Source organism: Diadema antillarum, unplaced genomic scaffold (assembly GCF_040938485.1).
Source record: "Diadema antillarum isolate AM-2024a unplaced genomic scaffold, OU_Dant_1.0 scf00000075, whole genome shotgun sequence".
NCBI lineage: Eukaryota > Metazoa > Echinodermata > Echinoidea > Diadematoida > Diadematidae > Diadema > Diadema antillarum.
In genome coordinates, this window is record NW_027270964.1 from 5444696 (window position 1) to 5468183 (window position 23488).

The 23488-nt window shown below is 36.8% G+C and overlaps 2 protein-coding genes across 2 annotated transcripts in view; both read left to right on the forward strand.

The window, feature by feature from the left end:
• The first annotated feature begins 1265 nt into the window (after positions 1 to 1265).
• Positions 1266 to 4855, forward strand: LOC139717429 (dynein light chain Tctex-type 5-B-like). Its single transcript, XM_071628929.1, has 4 exons — positions 1266 to 1422; positions 2417 to 2596; positions 3329 to 3542; positions 4652 to 4855. The coding sequence occupies exons 2-4, from the start codon at positions 2478 to 2480 to the stop codon at positions 4853 to 4855; spliced, it is 537 nt and encodes a 178-aa protein (XP_071485030.1). The 5' UTR covers positions 1266 to 1422; positions 2417 to 2477.
• Positions 4856 to 14937: 10082 nt separating this feature from the next.
• The window catches only part of LOC139717461 (protein Hook homolog 3-like), a 50984-nt gene continuing 42433 nt past the window's right edge, over positions 14938 to 23488 (forward strand). The window contains exons 1-3 of the mRNA XM_071628968.1: positions 14938 to 15287; positions 21023 to 21108; positions 21534 to 21657. Of these exons, the coding sequence (XP_071485069.1) occupies positions 15240 to 15287; positions 21023 to 21108; positions 21534 to 21657 (258 nt within the window). The 5' untranslated portion in view covers positions 14938 to 15239. The remainder of the gene's footprint in view (positions 15288 to 21022; positions 21109 to 21533; positions 21658 to 23488) is intronic.

Below are 23488 nucleotides of genomic sequence, written 5' to 3' on the forward strand. Positions count from 1 at the left end.
GTGTCCCAATAATAATCTTTAATATATAGGAATAACTTACAGGAATGATGACAGTTAAGGGGAAAGAGGATATAGATTGCTCAGTAAATCATTGCTAAATCATCATCTAGAAATAACTCATGTTTTTGATGGCCTTTTACATACAAACCAATGACATAATCACATCTTCCATTCGTTTGTTTGACACATGTGAAAGTTTGAAATTCCATTGTTTTCATTATCTTATATCTGATTTCGTGAGAATCTTCTATTCACACCTATTTGCTCCATTTAAAAACTATATGTTGATAGGCTAACTTTGAACATCAACAGTTTATATGAATTGCATTTTTGTGGACTAGTGGTGGTGGACTCTAAGTGATCTCCCCTCCCCCCCCCCCCATTAAGTTCATTGGTAATGTCAGTTGTATGTAGTCATCATCACAGTCATGTCGAGTCATTCAGAAGGAACTCAATTAAAGCTGTATGGCTCAATGAGAAGGCTTACTTTAAAAAAAAAATGCTTACTCAGTGGCCCCAGTCAATAAATCCAAACCAGTTATTCATTTTAGTTGTGATATTATTTGGTGAAAGAATACTAAAAGGTAATGAAACCCAAATATAGGCCTGCATGTGGACTGAGGGAATGCAGCACTATTAGTAGAATACATTCAGGGAAGTTTGAGGAAAATCAGATATACCTATTACGTTCGAAAGTTATGAATTTTTAAAATATTGGTTCCTCAATTGCTGGATGAGGAGACTACAACCATTGTGATGTCATCACAGGACAATCATATAAAGAAGAAAGAGAATTCCACAAAATAACATTTTTTGAATGAAGGTGCACATTCCCTCAACTGTTATACACTGTACTAACATATATTAAAGGTAATAAAACATTCCCCCTTCTTTAACAAGGTAGCTCAAGTGAATGTCTTACGGTATTTTAGCAATGTGATCAAGTGCTGATTTCTCTTTTATTTTTTTTTTAATCGTTGTCCTGCAGTGACATCACAAGCTGTTGTGTGCTTTCCCAGTGAGGGCGGCACCAAAACTTAAGAAAAAAAAAAAGTTTTTGAAAGGATGCGTGTTCGATTTTCCTCAAACTCCATCTATGTGCTCAAATATTGCTGCGTGTACTCAACCCAGATTATTTTATTTGGGTTCCTCCTCCTTAAAGAACCTGGATAGTGAGACTACGCGTAGGCAGAGGGCGGAGCGTGTGACCCATTTCACGAGAAGACGGAAGTAATCCCTATTGTGTACTGTTTCCTAGCGATCGCGATACGACGGCCGGCTAGCCAGCGATGCACCTGTTGGATTTCTTGTCTGTAAGATAATTGAAATCCTGGCTTTTATCGTACAGGCACGCCTGATATAGATGACAGACTGATCAAGGATCATAAACATATTACTGGCTGATGTGTTACAATACCAAGAGTAAGTAAATACTAAAGTGGCTCTGTCATGACGAACACCATATCTGCAAGAATATTCAGGATTGAAGAAGGCAGAATAAACAGAAGAAGAGAGAAGATTATATGAATCGTAGTAGTAATAGATCTGCGTAGTACGTTTTGTTTTGTTTCTGTTTCTTGTTTTTGTCATTCGACTTGGTACTTGATGAAAATGATACCAGACCGGAGGCCGGAAAACTAGAACTAGATCTAATTTAGAATCTATTAAATTAGCATTTGTTTCATTCGTAGGGGGCATACATTAGAATTTTAGATGAATCCCCACATACACAAGCTGAGTGAGTAGACACTAGCCCGTATAAAGTTACCGACGACGTCCGATAACGACATTGTCATTGATTATTACTGGTGAGTGGTGCGGCCAATGCGGCGAGTGAGTGTGGATCTACTGTAATATAGAAGTTACTTTCTAAACAATTTTAAAGAAGTGTTTTTACTGTGCATTGCACTCGGCTAGCTCATTGGCACTGGCGCTGATGTGAATGAATGCGATCATCGGCCGACTCCATACAACCATACAAAGTGAGGGTCGATCACACATTCGTGGAAATTGAAATCATAACTATGTCAATATCCTTCGTGTCACAAACATGTCCCTTTGCGGCTTTGGCTGATAACTAACCGCAACAGCGACCCCAACATGTACGTGTAACAGCGCCCCGCAACGCGGTTAGCTGATAATATGCCTGAAAGAAAAAGCATGTAGTATATTGTTGTAGAAAAGGTGATATGAGTTATAAGTGCTTCCATTTTGATATTTTACAAGTAGAGCTAGAGGTTCTACAATAGATAGAACCTACATCTATTACATAATAAATGAGATTAAGTCTTGCAGTGAATTTTTTAAAAGTAAAGTGATGGCCTATCTTTTTCTCTTTTTTTATGTGGGAAACTGGGATATGCAACGTACAAAAGTGTATGTTGATGTGCATTGTTACTTGGTGGTGTCGTTGCAGCTGTAACCATCCTGAGAATAGCTGGTGAAACAGACTGTCTGCCGCTCGCAGATCTGCCGAGATGGCTTCAGATAAGCAGGACGTGGCCAGGACTAAAGCAGCCAAGCTCCTGAAGAGACATGGCAGCGCTTCCTCCTTGCTGAGTGGGAGTGAGTTTGGAGGAAGATTCAAACCAGCAGGGTAGGTCTACCTTATTCTATCAAAGTCTTCTTGTAGTCGTTGATTTAGCGTAACCAGCTGTAATGATGATGTTGTAATTTAGAATATCATGATGTTGGAAGAAACAAAAGATAATCACTTAGTAAGTGGAACTGAGATGGTAATGCTAGATACAGAAATATCAGATGAAGAAATATCCATGAAGATAAGATGTAATATATATTATTTTATGCATGTATTTCCTGGAGGAAAAATAAGCTGTGGAGGACCATTTCTCATGATACAGAGATGAAGTCTTGTTTAGCTTAGAATTTTTCGATAAATTTATGGAGAGAATATTTTATTTGAAATCTTTATTTCATCTTTAGTCTTTTATAGTATCCTTACCTTTGTGATGCATGTGTGAAAAAAAAAAAAACATTCTACAGAAGTAGTGCCCTTTCATCTATCGTCACTTTTCATAAATGGAAAAATATCCCCTTAATTTAAGTAACTGCATTGAAACCAGAATTTAACCTTGCCTTTCTTGAATCAAGTAAGTGATACAAAATGAAAATAATATTAGTTGTTGAGAGATGGCCCAACTTACCCTATCAGTGTAGCTGCTAAAACCTACAGCAAAAATGTTTACATTTGTTATCTATAATTTCCATCTTTTATATTCATGTACGTCCCATCAATTAGCCAACACTTTCAAGGTACATTTAATGATTTTGTATGTACACCATAAATTAAACTCTGCTGTCTTTTCAGGTCTGTGAGCACTGTGTCCTTTATTGATGAGCCTGGCGATGGGACAAGGCCTGGTCCTCCTGTCAGACTCGAGCCCACTTACCAGCTTGGTCCTGTTAAGAAGTTCCCTGTCATGACCGTGAAGAGCATCCTACAAGAGACACTTGAGAACTACTTGTTGGACAAGAAATATGAACCAGAATTGTGCAAGAAGATGACCAAGACCATCTCAGATGTACGTAAAAAATTTTAGAAAGAAAGAAACAAACAAATAGCCAAACAAACATGATTACAAAGAGTGAATGCTCATGTTTCATGGTATTATCAGGACATCTACTCCCGTGGATCACCACATTCAGATAACAACAGCACTGACATGTATCCCACAAATGATAGCACTCTGAATCAGTTTGAGTTGACTTATTCTGAAATGAATTCTACCAACACCAAGCAAGCATTGGTGTACAGAAGTATGGTGTACACTGTATACTTGCTAGATTTATTCCAGAATACACCATGGATACTGGTTTGGGGGGTATGCTGAATGCAGATAGTAATCTCTGCTTAGATTAAAATATTTTCCATGGTACCGGTAACTTCCTGATGTGGTAGATTGGGTTGTAATTGTATAGGTGGTAATTGTCCTGATTGGGTATGTTCCATGTGCTGTTTGCCCCTGGTAGTGATTATCCTGGTTGGTAAAGGTGGTGATAGTAGTCATCAAGGGTGAAGCATAATATTGGCAGCTGGTGCAGATGGAGATGCATTAAAAAGCAAAATGTTCAGAGAAGTACTCACTCAGAAGGAAGGATTTAAAGCATGTACATGTAAGTGGGGTTCTGATGCCAGAGATGTTATTTGAACAGTGTTACATACCAATAGGGGTACTTTTTGACCTGCATCTATAGGTAAGACAGGTATGAAATTTGACTACAACTTGGTAACTTGTGATTGTCTGATTTGCAGCATCTGCATCAACTTTGTGAAATACATGGTACTTTGAGACTCATATGTGTGTATGTCTTGCCTATAACGTAAGTATGCTTAATAGTATTTAATTTGGAGTACGTAGTCAGTATCAGGAGATATGAATGGAGTACTTAGTACCTGGTCTGAAGATTCATATATACCATATCAATCTCTGTTCCAACTCTTCTGTATGCATCATAAAAGCTATGACTGTGTACTGTATAATAAAATGCACACATGCACACACAGATATAACATAATTGCTATGACAGTCACAGTTAAGCAGTAGGTAATCTTTCCATTTCTCAGGAATCAGTGTGAGTACTGATGACAACTTGAACAAATAAATTGTATTCATATCTTTGTTTTTGGCAGGATGTGAAAGCTCAGGTCAAGGATCTCATGTTGCCTCGCTACAAGATTATAGTCCTCGTTCACATCGGTCAGCTGCAAGACCAGGGGTTAAAGGTCAGCAGTCGCTGTCTGTGGGACGCCTCCAATGACACATCGGCATCGTATGAATTTAGAAACACCAGTCTCTTCGCTGTTGCAATGGTGTATGGTGTGTATTACGAGTAACTTTATTTCTGTCCTTGATAGGGAAGTAAGATATATACTACACTTTGTGTTTTAATATCTATGGTATACAGAATTATTCATTGCTGCTGAGAATACCAAAGTCTTCTTATTCTTTTATTCTCTATATTCTTTTTATTTTTGCATTTTTTGTTTTGGTCTCACATGACACCATAGAGAAGAAAGTTTGTGTTTAAATCTTAACAAATTTGTTATTATGGCGATGCAAGAGTGCTTTAGTTACAGTTGGTAGCCATAGAATTTGATATGTCACACTCACACATACACACACACACACACACACACACACACACACACACACATGGCATGAATCAAAATCACTCCTTCGGTAAAATGCGTGGGAAGGTAGTCACATTGCTTTGAACCTTCACTTGTTTTATTGATTAATACCTGACTGCTTATCCATGGGCATGTAGGCAGAACAAGAATGCATGTCATACATATTTATACACATAACAAAAGAGAAGAATGCTCTCATTTTATTTTTCCTGCTGTTGCTACATCAACAAGCACTCTGACAGAACAGCAATTGGTTCAGCACAGTCTAAGTCATACAATGATTCAAGCTGAGATGATTAGTTCATATAATTTGTGTGACAAATTATAGAAACATACACATTTTTCTGGAAGCAATTGTTTTGATTGACAAGATGTTCATCATGCATCGTAGAATGTAAAGGTGTTGTATAGTTTAGCACTCACCATTCACCAAGCATTTACTATGCATATATATCAGGAATTGTAGACGTAAGAGTCAACATTTACCACAAAAGAACCAACCAAATAATTATTTTATTTGCAAGAGTACATTGTGAGCATTCTTTTCCCTAATCATTAAATTTTGTTTAAGGTCTTGGATAGTTACTGTGTATACCATATCTCTGTAATATTATGCAAACGTGGAAATAATCTAAAGGATAGATTCACACAACATAATTTGATTTAAATTCAGGTATGCAGATTATATTTCTGTTTAATACATGCATATTGTTGGTCAAAAATATGTACACATATGCAGAATCATCTTATCTAATATATAAACAGATTTTATTTTAGAAGAGAATGACTGATTTACTCTCACAGATAATGTGATAAGTTTACTGTTACATGTCTTATTTATTTATTTCGCTTTTTGTCATTATGATCATGTTGCTTTTGAGCACTACTGTAATCACTACAAGTCTTTGTACAAATTGCAGGGTATGTGTCATGATCCTAGCTTGGTAGCGTAGTTCATCAACTGCTATACCTTCAGTATGATATGGTGCAAGTGGCTGTCAGATGATACTGGTATTTCGTAGGTGATTATAGTAATGCATTTCAATGCACTTTCAAGCATGAAAGAGAATCAACTCTAAACTTTAGTAGAACAAACATCTTGGAACTTCTCCGCAAGCATAGATAAAGTCAGCAACTCTTCTACAATTCTTTAGTAGTCACCTCACTCTTGTTTAACTCACTGCATGACTGAAATTCTTGTTGTACATAGTTTTAAGTTGAATATTAGAATAGGGTCGGGCTCTTTTTGTATCGTGGCAAAGCGTATCATAGCACATTTTGGTCTACATCATTAGCATCATATTAATAAGCATGTACTGTATGGAAGGATAAGAAAGAGCAAACATGGGTATTGCATTATTCATAGTTCTCATTTTAAGGCTGATAGTACATTGACCTTCAGTCACTTCATCAAGTTATATAATCCATCTTGTTCATGATACAAGTGAAATTTACCAAATAAGTAAAAATAAACAGCCAGTCCACGTTACATTTTTGTTATTTTATGAAAAAAAATTTGTGTCTGTCGTCGACCAGTGAGAAAGATGCAGTAGTCATTGAAGACAAAGTTTTAAAAAATGTAGCAAACATACTGCTGTTATATGGAATATTTTGCAGTGCAGAAAATTTGTTGAATTTGCACTCTATTGAACTAGTGAATGCATAAGAAGAGATATGCAGTTTTGATGGTATGAAGAAGTATAACTTTTGTGTGAAGTGATATCTTGAAGATGGTCATATCTTTTTTGGCTGTCATCAAAAAGGTCTTGTACAACCCAGGAACTGTAGCATTCACAGAAATAAATGCTCTGTTTTTTCTGTTTTTTCTTTGTTCTTTTTTTTTTGGGGGGGGGGGGTTGAGGGTGTGTTTATGTTCATCTATATACTTGTATGCATTGTTTTCTTTCTGTTGTACATATGAAGGGTTTGTTTGCAAAAACCGATGTCCATTTTTAAAGATTTTGAAGTACGATCTCTGTCATAAAGTACAAAATAATACCTTTTAAATGATATATTGGTCACTACATATAAAGGTATATTTTTGAAGTTATGGTCAAAAGAAGCAAATATTTTCTTACTATTCTCTTTATTTTTCTTGACCTTTAATCGCAAATATCTCCATTTGGCAAATATGGACTTATCGGTTTTTGCAAACAAACTCTTCATATTTTGCTTTGAGTGGTGTGTGTATTGTAGGTAGGATATTGTTGTCTTTATATGACCAGCATTTTCACTGGACAAAAAAAAAGGTAGTCTCTGTGGGTATAATTATCATAGTACTTGTGAGTAATATGCACTGTAAAAGTGGATATTTTCACATAAGTAATCTTTCAGGTTTGGCTGGGTGAGATGAATTTCTCATGTTTTCGATTCTGCAGAATCAAAACATGAATATGGCATGCAAAAATATTTGCTACTTTTATTTTCATGCTGGCTTCTGGTAATTGCACCAAATGTGCGAAAAATGTCCACTTTTACAGTAATGTACAATGTATATAGCCGTAGCTTGATGCCGACAAACTAAAAGAGAGATAGTAGGTTTTATGTGGTATTTGATCATTTATAAAGCTTTAAGGAGTACAGAAGAAGAGAATTTAGAGTATGCTTTGATATTCTTTTTTGTCAGAAATTTATATCCAATCAGAAAGATCTCTTTGTACATGCATACTTACAGATACAGTATATTTTTAGGAAATGCAGAAATTATCCAGGTAATAGTATTTTTACACTCCATAAACTAAACTTGTGTGCATTCAATTTGTGATTCATGGATGATGTCCATTTTGCCAATTCAAGAGCAGTATTCACGTCCTGGAACGGAAGATGCATGACCTGCGGGTATATGTTCTGTGCTGATGGTTTCACAAAAGCAAATGGCAGCAAATGTTTCCAGCTTTCAGAATGGCTATTTCATTCTAAGTGGTACCTCACTCATGTAAGAAAATTTTCTCCCAGACTGTGATTAATGCAGCTTATTTAAATATCAAAGGATGTTTACAGTACATGTAGTGTATAGCATCTTTTATGTGTGCTGTTTGTTTGATCATGAAATGAAGTATTAATTGTTTGGGTTTTTTTTCATTTTGCGTAGAGTCCATGAAAGTTCACCACATGCAATTGATAGACTCAAAAGATATTGATATTCAGTCATGGGTGTTAAGACTCACTGTTAAACTTTCATCTCTTCTGTGTTATTAGCATCATTAATTGTAATGATGTTTTTAGCTCTCATCATGAAACATTTTCTACTTTATGCACTTTGAAATTTGGTTAAAAAAGAAGTAAATTTCAATGCTTTGATTTCTGTGATTGCTGACAATATAAACCAAATTGTCCTGGCAGTGTCAAGTAGATGAACACTTGCAATGAGGCTTTCTGTATTCATCAGGTATTTTGTATGCATGTAGATATCCTCCAGTGCACTCTACGCTTAGAATTGGATAGAGTCAAGCTCACTCTGGTTTACTTGTTGATTTTTCTGGATTTATCTCACTGTCTCCACATTCAACTCCTTTACAAATTGCACTGAAATTCCCACTTGACATCTGTGTTTTTCCAAGCAACTCTGATACGATGTGGATTTGTCTATACTGACTATGCAACTAATGGTACTTGGTAAAGAGTAGACTAGAGACTCAAATATTTTGTGAACAGGCTGTGAAATTTGATGTTTTTGTTTTTTCAAAGTGTGATATTGAGATAAAGCAGGGCTCGACACTAACGGTGGCCCGGTGGCCCGGGGCCACCAAAAATTAAAGTCGGGCCACCAAATTTCAAAAAAGGGCAAATTTGGTGGCCCGCCTCGGGCCACCAAAATTTTTTGAAAAGTATGTCAATAAATTCGTAACTTTTTGCGCCGGAAATTAGCAGTTAAATTTGTTTAAAGGATGGATGAAAAGGACTGAATGAGTGCCCGAGAGTGAGTGTTGCAAGTTTGTTGAAGTTTATTTATGAGTAGATATGTCCAACTTCTAATTCTTACTATCATAAAACTTAAATATTTGATTCTTTTTAAAAAAAGGACTTTTTATGTTTTTTATTGTTTCTTTTTCGGGACACCAAATTTTTCTCTCGGGCCACCAAAAATTTGAAATTTAGGATTTTAGTGGCCCCATCGGGCCACCAAACAAAAAAGTTAGTGTCGAGCCATGGATAAAGTACTACTTTTTAAGTAATGAAGGCTTTCACGTTGAATCAGATGTGATTTGTGGCTGATATCAATGGATGCAGGGATGGAAGATAAAGTATAGGAAAATATAAAACTACTTTTGCACAGTTCAAGCATAGCATCCTTTGTGGTATTTCAAATCAACTAGCATGGGCACATCCTCCTGGACATATAGCAATTTACAGGGAGGAATATGTATGCAAATTTTATTGTAGTGATAATAATGTGTGTTCATATTGGAAGAAGTATGACATGTCAAGCTGCTTAGTCATACAAATACAGTGAAGTAATTCTTCGCTAAGTCCTATATCTTGTGATAATTTCTGAAAGGGATGCAACATTTTTGATATCATGTAACAAAAGCAATATACATGTATCCCCTTACTTAGAACAAAAATGAGCGAACCGTCCATATTGCAGTAATGTTTTTGACACTTGCAAGACAAGAGGAACTTGGACTGCCTACTAAGCCACTTTAGTATGCTTGCTGGACATTCATTGTCTGCATGTGATATTGTGACCAAATGATATATACATGTATTTGTTCATAATTACTGTGAAGAGCAATACTTTATCAATAACATAACTCTAATCATGTTGAAATATATATTTCTGCATAACGATGTGAAAAAGACTTTGTTCCCACAAACCATTTATGCTTTAATAAATATGTCCGTCCACCTCTACCTCTGTCTGCATCTGTGTATTTATTGCAATTAACAGTCTTTCAGTGATAGATCGGTTGGATCCTAAGTGTGTGCAGTAGTGAAATGAATAGCAAGCCCATCAATGTCTAAATACATGTACTTATGACATTTTACAGTTATGAAACTCTTCAACAGCTTTTTTAAAGAAACTCTAAAACATTTAATTTTCTACAAAGAGGTTGTTATGATTAACAGGTTTTTTTTTTTCTATAAATCACCTGCCATTTCTTCTACAGAATGACTTACTAAAATTTTTACAAAAGACATGGGAAGAGAAAATATGTCCATTTTTTTTTTTATTGAGATATTGAGACTGTAGCTGCTGATAAACAGAAAATGATCAAAATATATGTGATGATTTAAATATGTTTTCAAAAATATTTCTTTTGAATTGAGTGCAGTATCATTGAAAAGATTTAATATTTCTCTATCTGATGATGACTTTACATTAAAAAAGAATGAAAATGTAGTTTATCTGTTTTTCATTTAAACTCTTCACTATTGTAAAATAATTTGAGGACATCTTTTAGAAGAATATAATTAGGTTGTAGAACACTGCTAAGTGAAAATGTATTACAACTGGTTGTGATTCTTATAAAGTTGCTGAACAAACTCTTCTGTCCACTGTAAGCACTCGATTCAAATAGATACGTGGAAGGGTTGTGTGCATAGATATCTGATGAAACAAAGAAAGAAAGTGCCTGATTCCTTCTTGCACACAAAAACAACAGAGACATTTAACCCGTTCGTCCATACTAAATTCTGAAACCCCCACAGACTTAATACACAGACCAGCATATTCCCATATGGAACAGGTTAATGCTATGGGATTGGTTGTCTGATATAGGTTTATCATCTCAAAGTTTATTTCTGTTCAGGACTCCTCAGTGATGTTCATGACTATGCACTCTTCAGATTCAGGTCACAAGCTGTCAATGAATGTGTATGATTAAATCACAACATTTTTTTTTTTAAATTTTAGAGTTATTCAACAAACTTAATGTCATATGGCAAATTCATAATGCTTGAGAGTGTGTGTGATTTGGGTTCAATCATATAGCAAGGTATCTTTGAAGAAAAGATAAAAGGATAAACAGAAACAAAAAGCCACATGAGCTGGAAAATCAACATATTAAGTGATTCCCACTTGTTTAGAAAATGTCATTGATTTCATATTTTCTTGCAAGACTTCTTTTCAACTAATTCAAAATTGGCTCTGTGAGAATAATGAAAGACATCATAGTATTTCTATACCTGATCTAAAAGGGGGAGTAAGTACCATATCCAGGGGCGGATCCAGGAATTCTGTAAAAGAGGGGGGGCGCAACTAATATTTCTGGTGCCACTTCCGGGTTTCATTTCATTTTTTCTTGTTATTTCTTTTGTTTTTAACGAAAAATAAAGGGGGGTGTGTGCCAGTTGCGCCCCCCACCCCCCCCCCCCTCCCCCGATCCGCCATTGATATCTGCATTACTAGTATATCGTGTGGTCATCTGGATCTATTACGAGAATGCCTCATTAAAGGACAAGTTCACCTTCATAGACATGTGGGTTGAGTGAATGCAGCAATATTAGTAGAACACATCAGTGAGAGTTTGAGCAAAATCGGACAATCCTTTAAAAAGTTATGAATTTTTTTAAGTTTCTTCTCAGTCACGGCTGGATGAAAAGACTACTATAGCTTGTGATGTCACATGAGTACAACGATATAAAGAAAGAATAGAGAAAATTCAACATATTTCCATTTTTCTCGCATAACAAAAGAACACTCAACTTCTCTCTTTCAGAAGGCAGGGGGAATAATACTACCCTTACCATACGTCAGTAGCAAGTCGAAGAATTGTGCACTTTATTCAAAAAGTAAAGTTTTGTGAAATTCTCTTCTTATTTTCCTTATATAGTTATATGCATGTGACATCACACACTGTAGTAGTCTTCTCTTCCAGCAGTGACTGCGCAGATACTTAAAATATTCGTAACTTTTTAACGGATTGTCCAATTTTCCTCAAGCTTTCACTGATGTGTTCGACTAATATTGCTGGCAGCATTCTCTCAATCCTTATGTATATGAAGGTGGACTTGTCCTTTAAAGTTATGGGTAATTTAGACTTCAGCCATAATTATGAGACACCTTAAGATGATTTCTTATCTTTTAGCAACATATGTTATCCTACAACTTTTTTCTCAAGTTTTAATCAATCTGTTGAGTTTAATCATTTCTGTTGTTTTTGTTTGTGTTGTTTTTATTGTTTTTTAAAAGGTAGGTTCTCTACTGCGACTCCCGCTACAGGGGACTGTCTTAAATTTTCAATTCTTTCAATTTGCAATTGTCACTGACTCTTCTGCCTGCATTTACAAATGTATGTAATGTAATATGATATGATATAATATAATATGATATAATATAATATGATATAACATAATATAATATGATATGATGTAATATAATATAATATAATACAATACAATACAATATCATGATATAATATAATATGATATATATATATATTGATCGATTGATTGATTGATTGATTGATTGATTGATCGATCGATCGATCGATCGATCGATTGATTGACTGATTGTAGCGATTGTATTGATTGGATGTTTGCAACTGTAGATTTACCAGATACACGCTTTATAAGCAGGCTACTAACAATCAAAAGGCATAAAAGTTTGATACTATATGACATTTTTGTGTGAACAACACGTGTCTGACTGAGATTTAACAATCTAGCAATGTCAGAGTTAAGAGTCCTCTTAATAAGAATAACTTCTGTTTTTGGAATTATCAATGCAGGGCGAGCCACAGAATGGGGGTTCGTTGGATTTGTAAAAATAAAAAAATGAAATAAATCAGGGCACCAATATTTTCCGAAGATTCTGTCTTTTCATTTTTCCCTTTTGGGACGTTTATGATATGTAGTTACGTAAAGATGGGTTCTTTGTTGTTGTTTGTTTGTTTGTTTGTTTGTTTGTTTGTTTGTTTGTTTGTTTGTTCTTTTAACCAGAAAGTACACTAATCTGGCGATTATAACGTGAAGGAGTACAAGAGTGGAGAGAAATATTATCATATACTAAGTACTAAAAGGAAATGGACCATCAATCTTTCAGTTCCGGTTCTACTTGTAAAGATTCAGGGCACTGAATTTGAACGGACATATTTTTACATAATACATCAGGGCCCTGTCTTATAAAGAGAGAGATTGCTTCGAATTAATTTCCCCAATCAATTGCAACTTTGTGACTGATTCCTAATAAAGATAAAAATAAAAATACACACACACAAACAAACAAAACAAAACCGCCTGATAACAATTACAAGTTTTGAACTAAATTGATTGCAAATCCATCAACAGTAAATTGTTGCGACTGATTCTATAAGTAAATGTCAAGAAATGAGAAATTAATCACAAATTTTGGGTTGCCATGGAATTTGCACTTAATCAGACATTTTTGACATCATAATTAAAAATGGAGTATCATTAGAGAGAGGAAATCCTATCACTCTTTTCCAGGGGGTGTTTTATGAAGAATCTATGTCGATCTTAAAGTGAAGATCATGGGTGTATGCAAGGGGGGGTCGGGAGGGTCGTACGACCCCCCCAAATTTTCAAGAGGTCCACTTTTTGTAAAAGACATTTTTTTTTAGGGCTTTTTACTCTATATAGGCCTACAACAGGAAAAAAAAAAGTGACCAGGTGGTGTTCCAGCAAATTGTCAAAAACCTCGTAAATTTCGTAACTTAGTTTTAGTATGCCATAATTTACCTTATTTCTAAGCTGCACTGCCATGCCGAAAAAGTCACTTTTGTATGCACCAAATTGCCCCATTTTAAGATATAGAATTCAAAAACTCCCTACCGTGGAAGGGGGGACACCCCCCTCCCACACCCTCCCCCCGCTCGGTCGCTCCGCTCCCTCGCAAAGGTAAAGGTCCAAAAATTTTGGTTACGACCCCCCCAGAAAAAATCCTGGATACACCCCTGAAGATCAACTTAAAATCAAATAGTATGCTATTGGTTTCCCTATTCAGTTTTATTAGACTCTAGAATCCACTTCAAATTGTTATTAAGATTTACAGAAAATTTTCCTTGTCACTCATTATATTTTGTATGTCATGTAAAACCCTTTAAAACGTTCATTTTAGACGCACACAACATACCATGATTTTAAGTCGACTTTAACTTTTAAGATTGACTTTTCAATAGATTCTTCATGAAACACTTCCCAGGAAAGTAGATTTCAAGGTCACTGGGACTACAAAAATACCCAAGTTAGGTGCAACATTTTACACCAGTTTTGCAGAACACAAAAAAAAAGAATTACAGTCCATTCAAACTAATCGCAATTTGAGTTTGATCTTTATATCAAGATGGATATTAGCAATAAAATCACAATCGCAAGTTTGACATGTAAAATTGTTTTTCTATCCAAGGGTTTATTTGAAGACGGGCCTCGGCCACCGAACTAAAAGATATCTTTTAGTTCGCAATGGTTCAGAGACGCCTTGGTTTGAATGTCGCCATCTTTTGGCTGTATCGGTAAAGTTTGGAAGCCAATTTGACAAGAAGGATTGCAATTTCCTACTCTTGCTGTTTAAAGTTTGAAGTACCCATGTTCTAACCATATTAAAAATTTGGAATGAGTGAAACTTAAATATTTTTTGATGAAATTGATAGAAACATGGAATAGATCTATATATGAAATAGACTGAAATTACTTTTCCATTATCAAGACGGCAGATGTACTGTATGTATGTAGTCTCCCTTGTACAGTTTATTGCTGCCGTACGTATTAGTAGTATTATTGAAGCGTACATGTAGTGTAGGACACATAAATCATACACACAAACACACGCACAACAGTCTGTACACGTAAACACACTACAACTAACTGCGGCTCTTGATGCCACTAAGGCCGTATAGCGTACCGTATGCATGTATACCGCCGCCGTTGTAATCAAGTGTATGCTGCTCATACTCGTTTCTACCTAACCTTTCCGACTGGGCTGGGGTCTGCAAAGCTTGCGGAATATCCCGGTTTACCGGCCGCTCGATGTATCATACCGGTACATAAATAACGTGTACAATTCTACAGGAATCACTTGTCGGAGTCAACTAAACGAATTGTACCGTAGATTTCGAAGCTGGTGTTGTTACGCCTACCGGATCGTCGTCAATTTACTCTTCAGTCTGCTGCCCTATCTTTCCCAATGCCTAGAATGGCAGATGATGAGTTATGTGATAGTTTGCTTATATGGGTATGTATGTGATGAAAAAGCCGTGTTTCTGTACGAGCATTTTTTTTTTTTGGAATAATGATTATGATCCAGTCATTCACGTTGACTATTATTTGGCCGACTATTTTTTCACAGATGTCAGCATGATGATGACAAACACTGTAAACCAGACACTGTCACTGTGACTGTGACTAGACCCTAGCAGAGTGTGAGTCTGTGACTGTGTCTGTACTACTGTAGACAGGTAGCTAGACATCTACTCAAGTTGTGAGCTGTACGTTAGTAGAAAAATAACTTAGAATTTCTACAGCTTAGCCTTAGTTTTAGTAAATTTAAGATCTGCTGAACTGTGCGTTCTGCCGTTGATGTAAACTTGCTGTTGTATTTTTACAGTCGTCTGATTCTGAGTGTACGTTGAGGTAATGACACTAATGTATAATTTACGAATTATACGAGATGTCTGCTTGATGAGCCCTATCTACCAATCTAGTGATGTGCACTTTACGACCCTCAATTTATAGGCTCTAGACCTCTAGTGTTACTGTAGAACGAGGAATTTTCGTGTGCATTTTAATTTCGCGAATTTCGCGATCGCTGAAATTCGCGATATTAAAATGCACGCGAAAGCTTTTGTCTACACTAGATCTACATGCATTGAATGCCAGCAGTAGCTATTCGCGAAAATTTCATGCCACGAAAAAGGCTGTCGGCTCCAATTCGCGAAAATTTCATGCCACGAAAAAGGCTGTCGGCTCCAATTCGCGAAAATTTCATGCCGCGAATATATCATGTTTTACAGTACTTAAACTAAAGAGGTCTTTTGAACCCCGGGGCGCTCCTTCACGCAGTCAGTGTCACAGTCTAGACCGGTCTAGGTCTATACATGATGTATGGTTGGGTGTTCATCACACTGACCACCTAACGTTTTTCTATCAATAGAAACGTGAAAAATCTAACAATTTGCCTGAAATTTTACTCACGTGTGGAGAAAATACTCCGGATTCACAAGCGCGCACTGAAAATGCGATCTGAGGTACGCGCTCTAGATGGCGGCTTCGAACGCGTGGGGTGTCATTTTTTCCGCACTCAGTTGCCCTGTACATTTCAACCGACCACCCTGACAATACAAATAAAGCGCACTTAAATGCGTTTTTTCGACAAGCTGCTGTTTTTTTATAGCCGTCATTTTTCTCCAATAATATTTGAATATATTTTTAATCCTTCGATATTACTTTTGAAGGACTGTTTGATGAATTTGAATTGATTTTCATTAGGAAACTTTTCATCGTAATTGAAATAAATTAGATGAGTCGGTTTGTTTTTTCACATTCATTTCTCGTTTCTGCTTCAACTCGTACGGTCGTAGCGGGCGACAAAATAATTATATGTCATGTACATGTGTAACATGTGTGCGCGATCGTACAAGTGGCGGAGTTTGAGAGAGCGGCATAATGACAATTTTGCGGTCAAAATCGTCAAATTTATTACGGAAGGATACTCTACATCTAACGAGTCAGCAAAGGTAGGCCTCGTTATATGTAGTTACACGATAAATCTTATTCGATTTTGCTAAATTTCGGTAATTTAGAGGGAATACTTATTTGTTTTCGCCTCATTTTACTCGGTAGCGAGCCCAGTGAAGAATCGAACACCGTTGCGCGTAGTCCCATGCGTACATTTTCTTTCTGTACGCACAATGCCATTATAGAGCGCGGTCGGTTGATATGGACCCGGTCGGTGTGTTGAACACCTACCATACATGTAACGCCCCGTTAGTCTACTGTGGGAGTGCCCTGAGCTGAGTCAACAGAGTGGTGTCTCTGTACGATAAATAAAGAAAAAATGTTCTATTTTACCAGCAAGCGGCTCACTTTTAAATAACACAGCCCTGACGCTGTCACTGTACACAAGTCAAAGTGTCGCTAGCGCATGGGGTGCTTTGCATGGCGTTTGGTCGGTCGACTAACTTTTATAAATTATAGGGACCTACATAGGGGGTCTACATTCTGCAGACAGTCTATAGAATTCATACCCGTTGTGCACTTGCTCATTGATCTCATCATCTCATGGTCTTGAAAAGACGTTTTTCTACAACTCTAATACTAATTGATATGAGTTCATCTCCATAGTCTATACCCCCTGTTCCTTCCCTTGTTTTTCGAATCGGCCTTTGTGTGGCACTTTGCGTATCGACGATATGATAAATGCATGAAAGTCGCCATGTGTTTAGCCTTTGGACAAGGCGAAAAGGTTCAAGTGAAACGCGGCCAGTCGATATTTCTACTGAGAGGGATTGGGCGCCACATGATGATGTCGCGCAGTGAGAGTGCCTGGTCAAAAGGCTACATTGCTTCTGGCTGGCACTCGTACACAGGTTTCAAATCCGTCTTTTGGAGCACTTGTTGTTCTCACACTCAGATTCCTCTTGACCGAATCATTTAAATTAAATGTCATCAGTTTGGACAGAAATGGACTAGTCTATCGTATTGGAGGAACCAAATGTTCAACATACTGTATTCTGTTGTCAATAATTGGACTACATCTGTATGTATTCAAATTGAAGCAATTTTTAGCATTCAAGTTGGAATTTAGGCACGAAACTAGCCCATACGAGACCCAAAATCCTGTTGTCTGCAGCCGGAACGCTTTGCGTTAGGGCTGGTCACAGTTACTAGAGGTCTAGATAATAATAGACTTAGTACTCTGATGTAAGGTTAGTCTAAAAAGAACCACTGTTCTACGAGGAGATTGAGAATAGATAGGGTTCGACTTTGTACCATACACAGCCCTGTCGCTGTACACGAGTGTCGTACACAAGTGTCATGCACGGCGTCTGGTAGGGCTAGGTTCGACTCTGAGTTAGGAGCAAGTGTATGATTTAGTATGGATAAGGTACGGGGATTAAAGTACAGCATTCAATACTATTTACATACAACAAATGACAGAATGTAGAGTTCTGCATCCTAGATCTCCCAGTAGAATATAGAGTATATACACTATATCTACAGTCACACAATATAGGTCGACAAGTTCTACAGTGTAGATCTAGGAAGGCCTACAAAATACACTGTATATGAATTAATCTAATACTTGAACTTACTCAGCATTTAAGTAACAGCAGGGCCTACAAAATTTAGATTTTTGCAATGCGGACATTCAGAGGGGAAAAAAAAACCCCACCCTGTTCTGCGCATGCACAAAATCGCTTTTATCAAAGTCAGTCTCTTGTCATTCAAGTTTGCACTACACATTCTGGGCCATTTTTGTATCCGCTCAATTCACGACTTATAGAGCCGCTTGATGCACTTGTCATGGGGGTGCCATTTAACCTTTTATAGGTCGTGTCTTCGAGTAATGTAAACCTACTTTGCCTCACGACACATGATGTATTTCATGGCAGTTTATGGCACATTGATAATTTGTTACCTTCATTGTTCATGACCGTCCAGCAAGCTGTTGTGTACAGTGCTTATGCTGTTTCAAAATTGAGGTCAAATGAAATAAGATTTACACATAATACATAAATGTATGAGTACAGTACTATGAATTTCAGTGGGAGAAAGTGTGTTGGCTGGAATGATGGTCACTGTATTCAGATTTCTACTCCACACACAGAGGAATTCACATGGTGTTCTGACAATAAAACTATAAAGTTCAAGCAGCTTGGAAATGATTTCTAAAATAGAATTTGTGTTGTACTGATTCTATTCAAATTTATTTCAAATGGCATGTCCGGATTGTAAAAAAGAACAAACAAACAAACAAACAAACAAAAAACACTTCTTTAAATTTAAGTGTTTATCAATCACTCATAACATTACAAAGTATGTGATATCCAAGGTGTTACTCTTTTAAATAATAAACAGCCCCCTTTTCCTTGCTGATTACAGCTTGCTGTTTCTTACTAGTTGCACTTCTTAGCTGTAAGCAAGAATATCTATAGCTGACTTGTCTACAAATGCAAACTGCTGAAGTTCAAGTTTACAATCATGTACATATAGACCTATCCATCATAAATGTTTGGTCACATATCCCCAATGCAAAGTCTGAAGGGTAATGTACGTGTAGATCATTTTCCCTTTCTTGTTTGAACGACAGTTAAGAGTGATCATGGTAGGCGTGAAGTCACTAGTCCATTGTTAAATAAAGTCACTGTCATGGGAATTAGTTTTCTCTTTGTTTGGGTATAAAAAGTAGAAAAGAAAAATACCATGAGGACACAACACAAAGACACCATAGTGGGCATCAGCTTACTGTCTTTTCTTACACACCATTACATTGTGCATGCTGCTACATCCAACTGTACATATCACTTTACAATTGTGCTCACATCTATGCTGGTAGTTGATTGTTGACATGAACCTTACCAGTGCCTTCTAGTTATTTGCTCTAGTCGTTTGACATGCTTTTGTAATGATATAGAAAGCTTACTTTAAATGCATTGATGGAAGGAACTCTCTTGTTGTGGTAATCCCTGGCTCTTCAATAGACTGTTCTTATGTACAAGAATAATTTGAATGATACACTGTACTTCTTGTCATTTGCTTCCTCACATCTCCCAGTGTTGAGGTCAACTGGGGTGAGCACTTTAAGGGCTGGAAATAGAAATGCACAATTATGTACATAATGTAGTTTAAATCTAGTCCATTGACTTTCGATCATGTAGATTAGTTTGGCACATATCCAATACGCTGTATACATGTTAACATCTATTTATAGTGAACACGTACTGTACATTTGTGAGATGTAGCCTTCATATGACGTATTATGGGTTTTAGTTTTAGTCCGTGGGCTGAATTTATGCCATGGATTTGAGTTCAACCACGTGTACATGTACCGGAAGGTACACCATTTTGAGCTGTGGCTGACATTGTGTATTCAGTACCTACTTTACATATAACTGTGTAGGTACATTGTAAGTATTGTCTTCCTATGCTGTCACTGATGAACCCAGTCTGCATGCATTTTACTTATACTACCATACAGCTTGTAGCAAGTAAGAAATGCTGCGTGCCTACCATCACAGAATATTAAAAATTTCTCTTGTGTGTACACAGCTTGTAGATGTGGTTTAATATGAGCAGGGAGGTGGGAGTCACACCTCTCTGATTTGAGTTACTTTTCATTTGATTACTAAATGGTACTTTTGGGGTGTTACTTTTTTCTGTTTGTCTTGAGGGCATTATGGAAATTCACTTCTGTGCCAAAAAACTTGCCAATCTCTCATTCAAGTGAACAGATTGCCTTTTGATTTTGTTGAGTCTGAGTGTGTCAGTCAATAAGTATTAGGGTAAAGACCAACAGATGGCCTATCCCCCCCCCCTTGTGTTATCTCTGCTATAAGTAGGAGTACTTACTGCAATCATCAACTTATCTGTAACTAATGTTCAAGATTCTTGAACTTTATTCAGCTACCATTCATTGATAATTGTAATGCGTAGAAGCACAGATGTACAAGTGCAACAAAAGCAGTTGACATTGCCACCCCAATAAAAATGTACCGGTAAATAATCAAATTTAAACACAAAACAAAACAAATTTCATGTGCAAGTCATATTGGTTAATCTCTATGTCATATTTTAATAGATCTTTTCCATTTATACTTAGCAAATAACAACAGGAATGATGTGAACCTGCCTCTGTTTTTTATGAATGAATGCCTGGGATGTTTGTTTTGATATGCTGTAACACATGCTGTAACACATGCTGAGTTAGTCCCAACTTTTGATCTCCTGAATTCCTCTTGCTCTTCTTAGGTTCAAACATTCCACACTTCTGCTCCATGTGAAACTGTAGCTGAACTTATAGATGGGGTTGCGCTGGGAGAGATTCTTTGCCAAATGTAAGTACTGTACCAGTATGTTATGCACTATCTTTGTTTGTAACATTTCATGGAAAATACAAATCCTTGTCGTCATCTTACAGGATCCTAGATCATGTCCTTTCATACTAGCTTGGAGTCACACTGCCAGTGCCTAATAATGACAACCATCTGATTTTTATTCCGTGTATTTGTTCATACTTCATTACATGCAGCTGTGAGTTGCATTCTTGATTTCTTGACCTATGGCACTGCAATCAAAAAGCTGCTTCAGAAATTTAAGAATCATACATACAGGTACATTCATGCTAATCGGTCAAACTTAAATGTACTCTCATTAAAAAGTTTGATTCATCTGTACACAGGCCCACATACGTTGTGCATAACTATTACAACAACAACAAACAAATCTATAAAAATGTAATTATGTTTGCTTTTTATCTTAGTGGACCGTCGTTTTTCACTCCTTCGTGGTTCGGCCGTTTGAAGAAAGATGCTGGGGAAAGTTGGAGGATTCGAGTCAGCAACTTGAAAAAGGTCTTGGAAGGCATTCTAGACTTCTATGATGAGGTAAGTGCAGCCATTACAGTGAGAAAAACTGCTGCAGTATCTTTGTCACTGTTCACTGGAGACTTTGAATACACTGTATCTTAAAACAATGTCCATTTAACTCTGTTGGGGTATCTCGTATCTCTGTCATCATAAATTACATGAAGAAACAAGAGCAGGAAATAAGAAACAAACCATGAAGTACTGATGAAGGATAGAACATTTTCATCTAATAACTAAAATAGCACTCGGAGAGTGTAGATTGTATATTCCTCAATATACGATGTAAGATATAAAAGATTCAAAATTCATAAAAAAATCCTCAATCACTACCTATATTTAATCATCTGTTCCTGGGGTCTTTATTGACTTTTCATCTAAATCCGTTCTCAAGTTTTTTTCATACAGACGAACCAACACCAACAAAAATGTAACCTCCTTCCTTGACGGAAGTAATAATGACAAGACACTGTATAAAGTCATGTATGGGTTGCTAAAATACTATAGGGTAATGTGATTCGGATCAAATGAAAGTTCTGTACAAATTATATTATGCTGAATCTTTTAGCCATCATTCACATAATCTAATCTAATCTTATCAATGGAAAGAAAAGATTCCTCCCAGTTTCACATGGACTACATGTGCTAGTGGATTCCCCCCCCCCCCCCCCCCCCCCCCCCCCCGGATTCTTGGTTTCCTGTACCTCAAATATGTACTGCATAGCATGAAGGAAGCCATAAGTAGCACATATAAATGTCTCATCGAAAGTTAAAGTATGCAATGTTTCAATGATCATTGCATCCAAAACCACCTCAGACTGAAAGCAGTCATAACAGATACTGCAGTGTTAGTAGTGTGTTTTCCCTTGTGGAGAAATGTATCAGGGATCAAATGAATCACATGGTTTCAGGCCAAGTCACTGTAAAGAAATTGGAGCATGCTCTTGGAACTAAGCTAAGCTTCCGTAACTGTCTTAAGACTATCAAATCAGCTTACAGTGGGTCTTATTGTATGGCGTGAACAAAGGTTTGATTGAAGACCTGTAAGTCAATGAGATTAAAGGAGTCCAGTCCAGTTACTGTACATGTACTTAGTACTGCGCCCTGTTATATACAGTACAATGTACAACACCCCTGATGGAGGTGTTGTCTACGAACATTATGCACTACAAATTAGTTACAGTTTTGGAGGAGATAGGGAATTTACCTTTCATATGTAGTTAGAAGTAAAATACTCTTGTTTGTTGTCACTCTGATCTGCACAAGGCTTAATTGTGGTGCTGGTATAGTCTAATGATAGGTGATAAACAGTAGTAGTTTCTCTTTTGTAATGAAGTTTTAGCCACAAACAGTGTCTAAGCATTGAAACCACTCTCTCAGCTGTACAATCATATTGCACATGGCTCAAAGATAAAATAGTGATCGATGCCTTCACCACCTAACATTTTGCCTGTTCAAGGGCGTAATGGCTACTAAAATATGACACTGATGATAACATTTCAAAATTTGCCTCCCTGTCAAGTGTTCAGCATTCTCTTCCATGGATGGTGATGCACAAAAACAAAACAAAACAAAACAAAACAAAACAAAACAAACAACAGCAACAACAACAACAACCAGTGCAGTAACTGGTGATTGCTAAATGGTACACTGTATCAGTACCAGCATGGAGCTAGTAGCTCCATGGTACCAGTAAGACTACACCAATCACACAGGTACTATCGTCTTTAGCATACAAGAAACCCTGTTTTTAGTCATTCATGGTAGAAAGAGTTTCTTCAGTACCCCATGGGGGGGGGGGGGCCACTGGATTCACACTTGGATGAAGAACAATGCAGGCTCCTATACTTGA

Bases quoted from the DNA above. Each gene is read 5' to 3' on its own strand.
- LOC139717429 (XM_071628929.1), top strand. From the start codon at position 2,478: ATGGCTTCAGATAAGCAGGACGTGGCCAGGACTAAAGCAGCCAAGCTC. The intron at 2,597-3,328 runs GTAGGTCTACCT...CTGTCTTTTCAG, and splicing joins GGAAGATTCAAACCAGCAGG to GTCTGTGAGCACTGTGTCCT. The intron at 3,543-4,651 runs GTACGTAAAAAA...TGTTTTTGGCAG, and splicing joins TGACCAAGACCATCTCAGAT to GATGTGAAAGCTCAGGTCAA.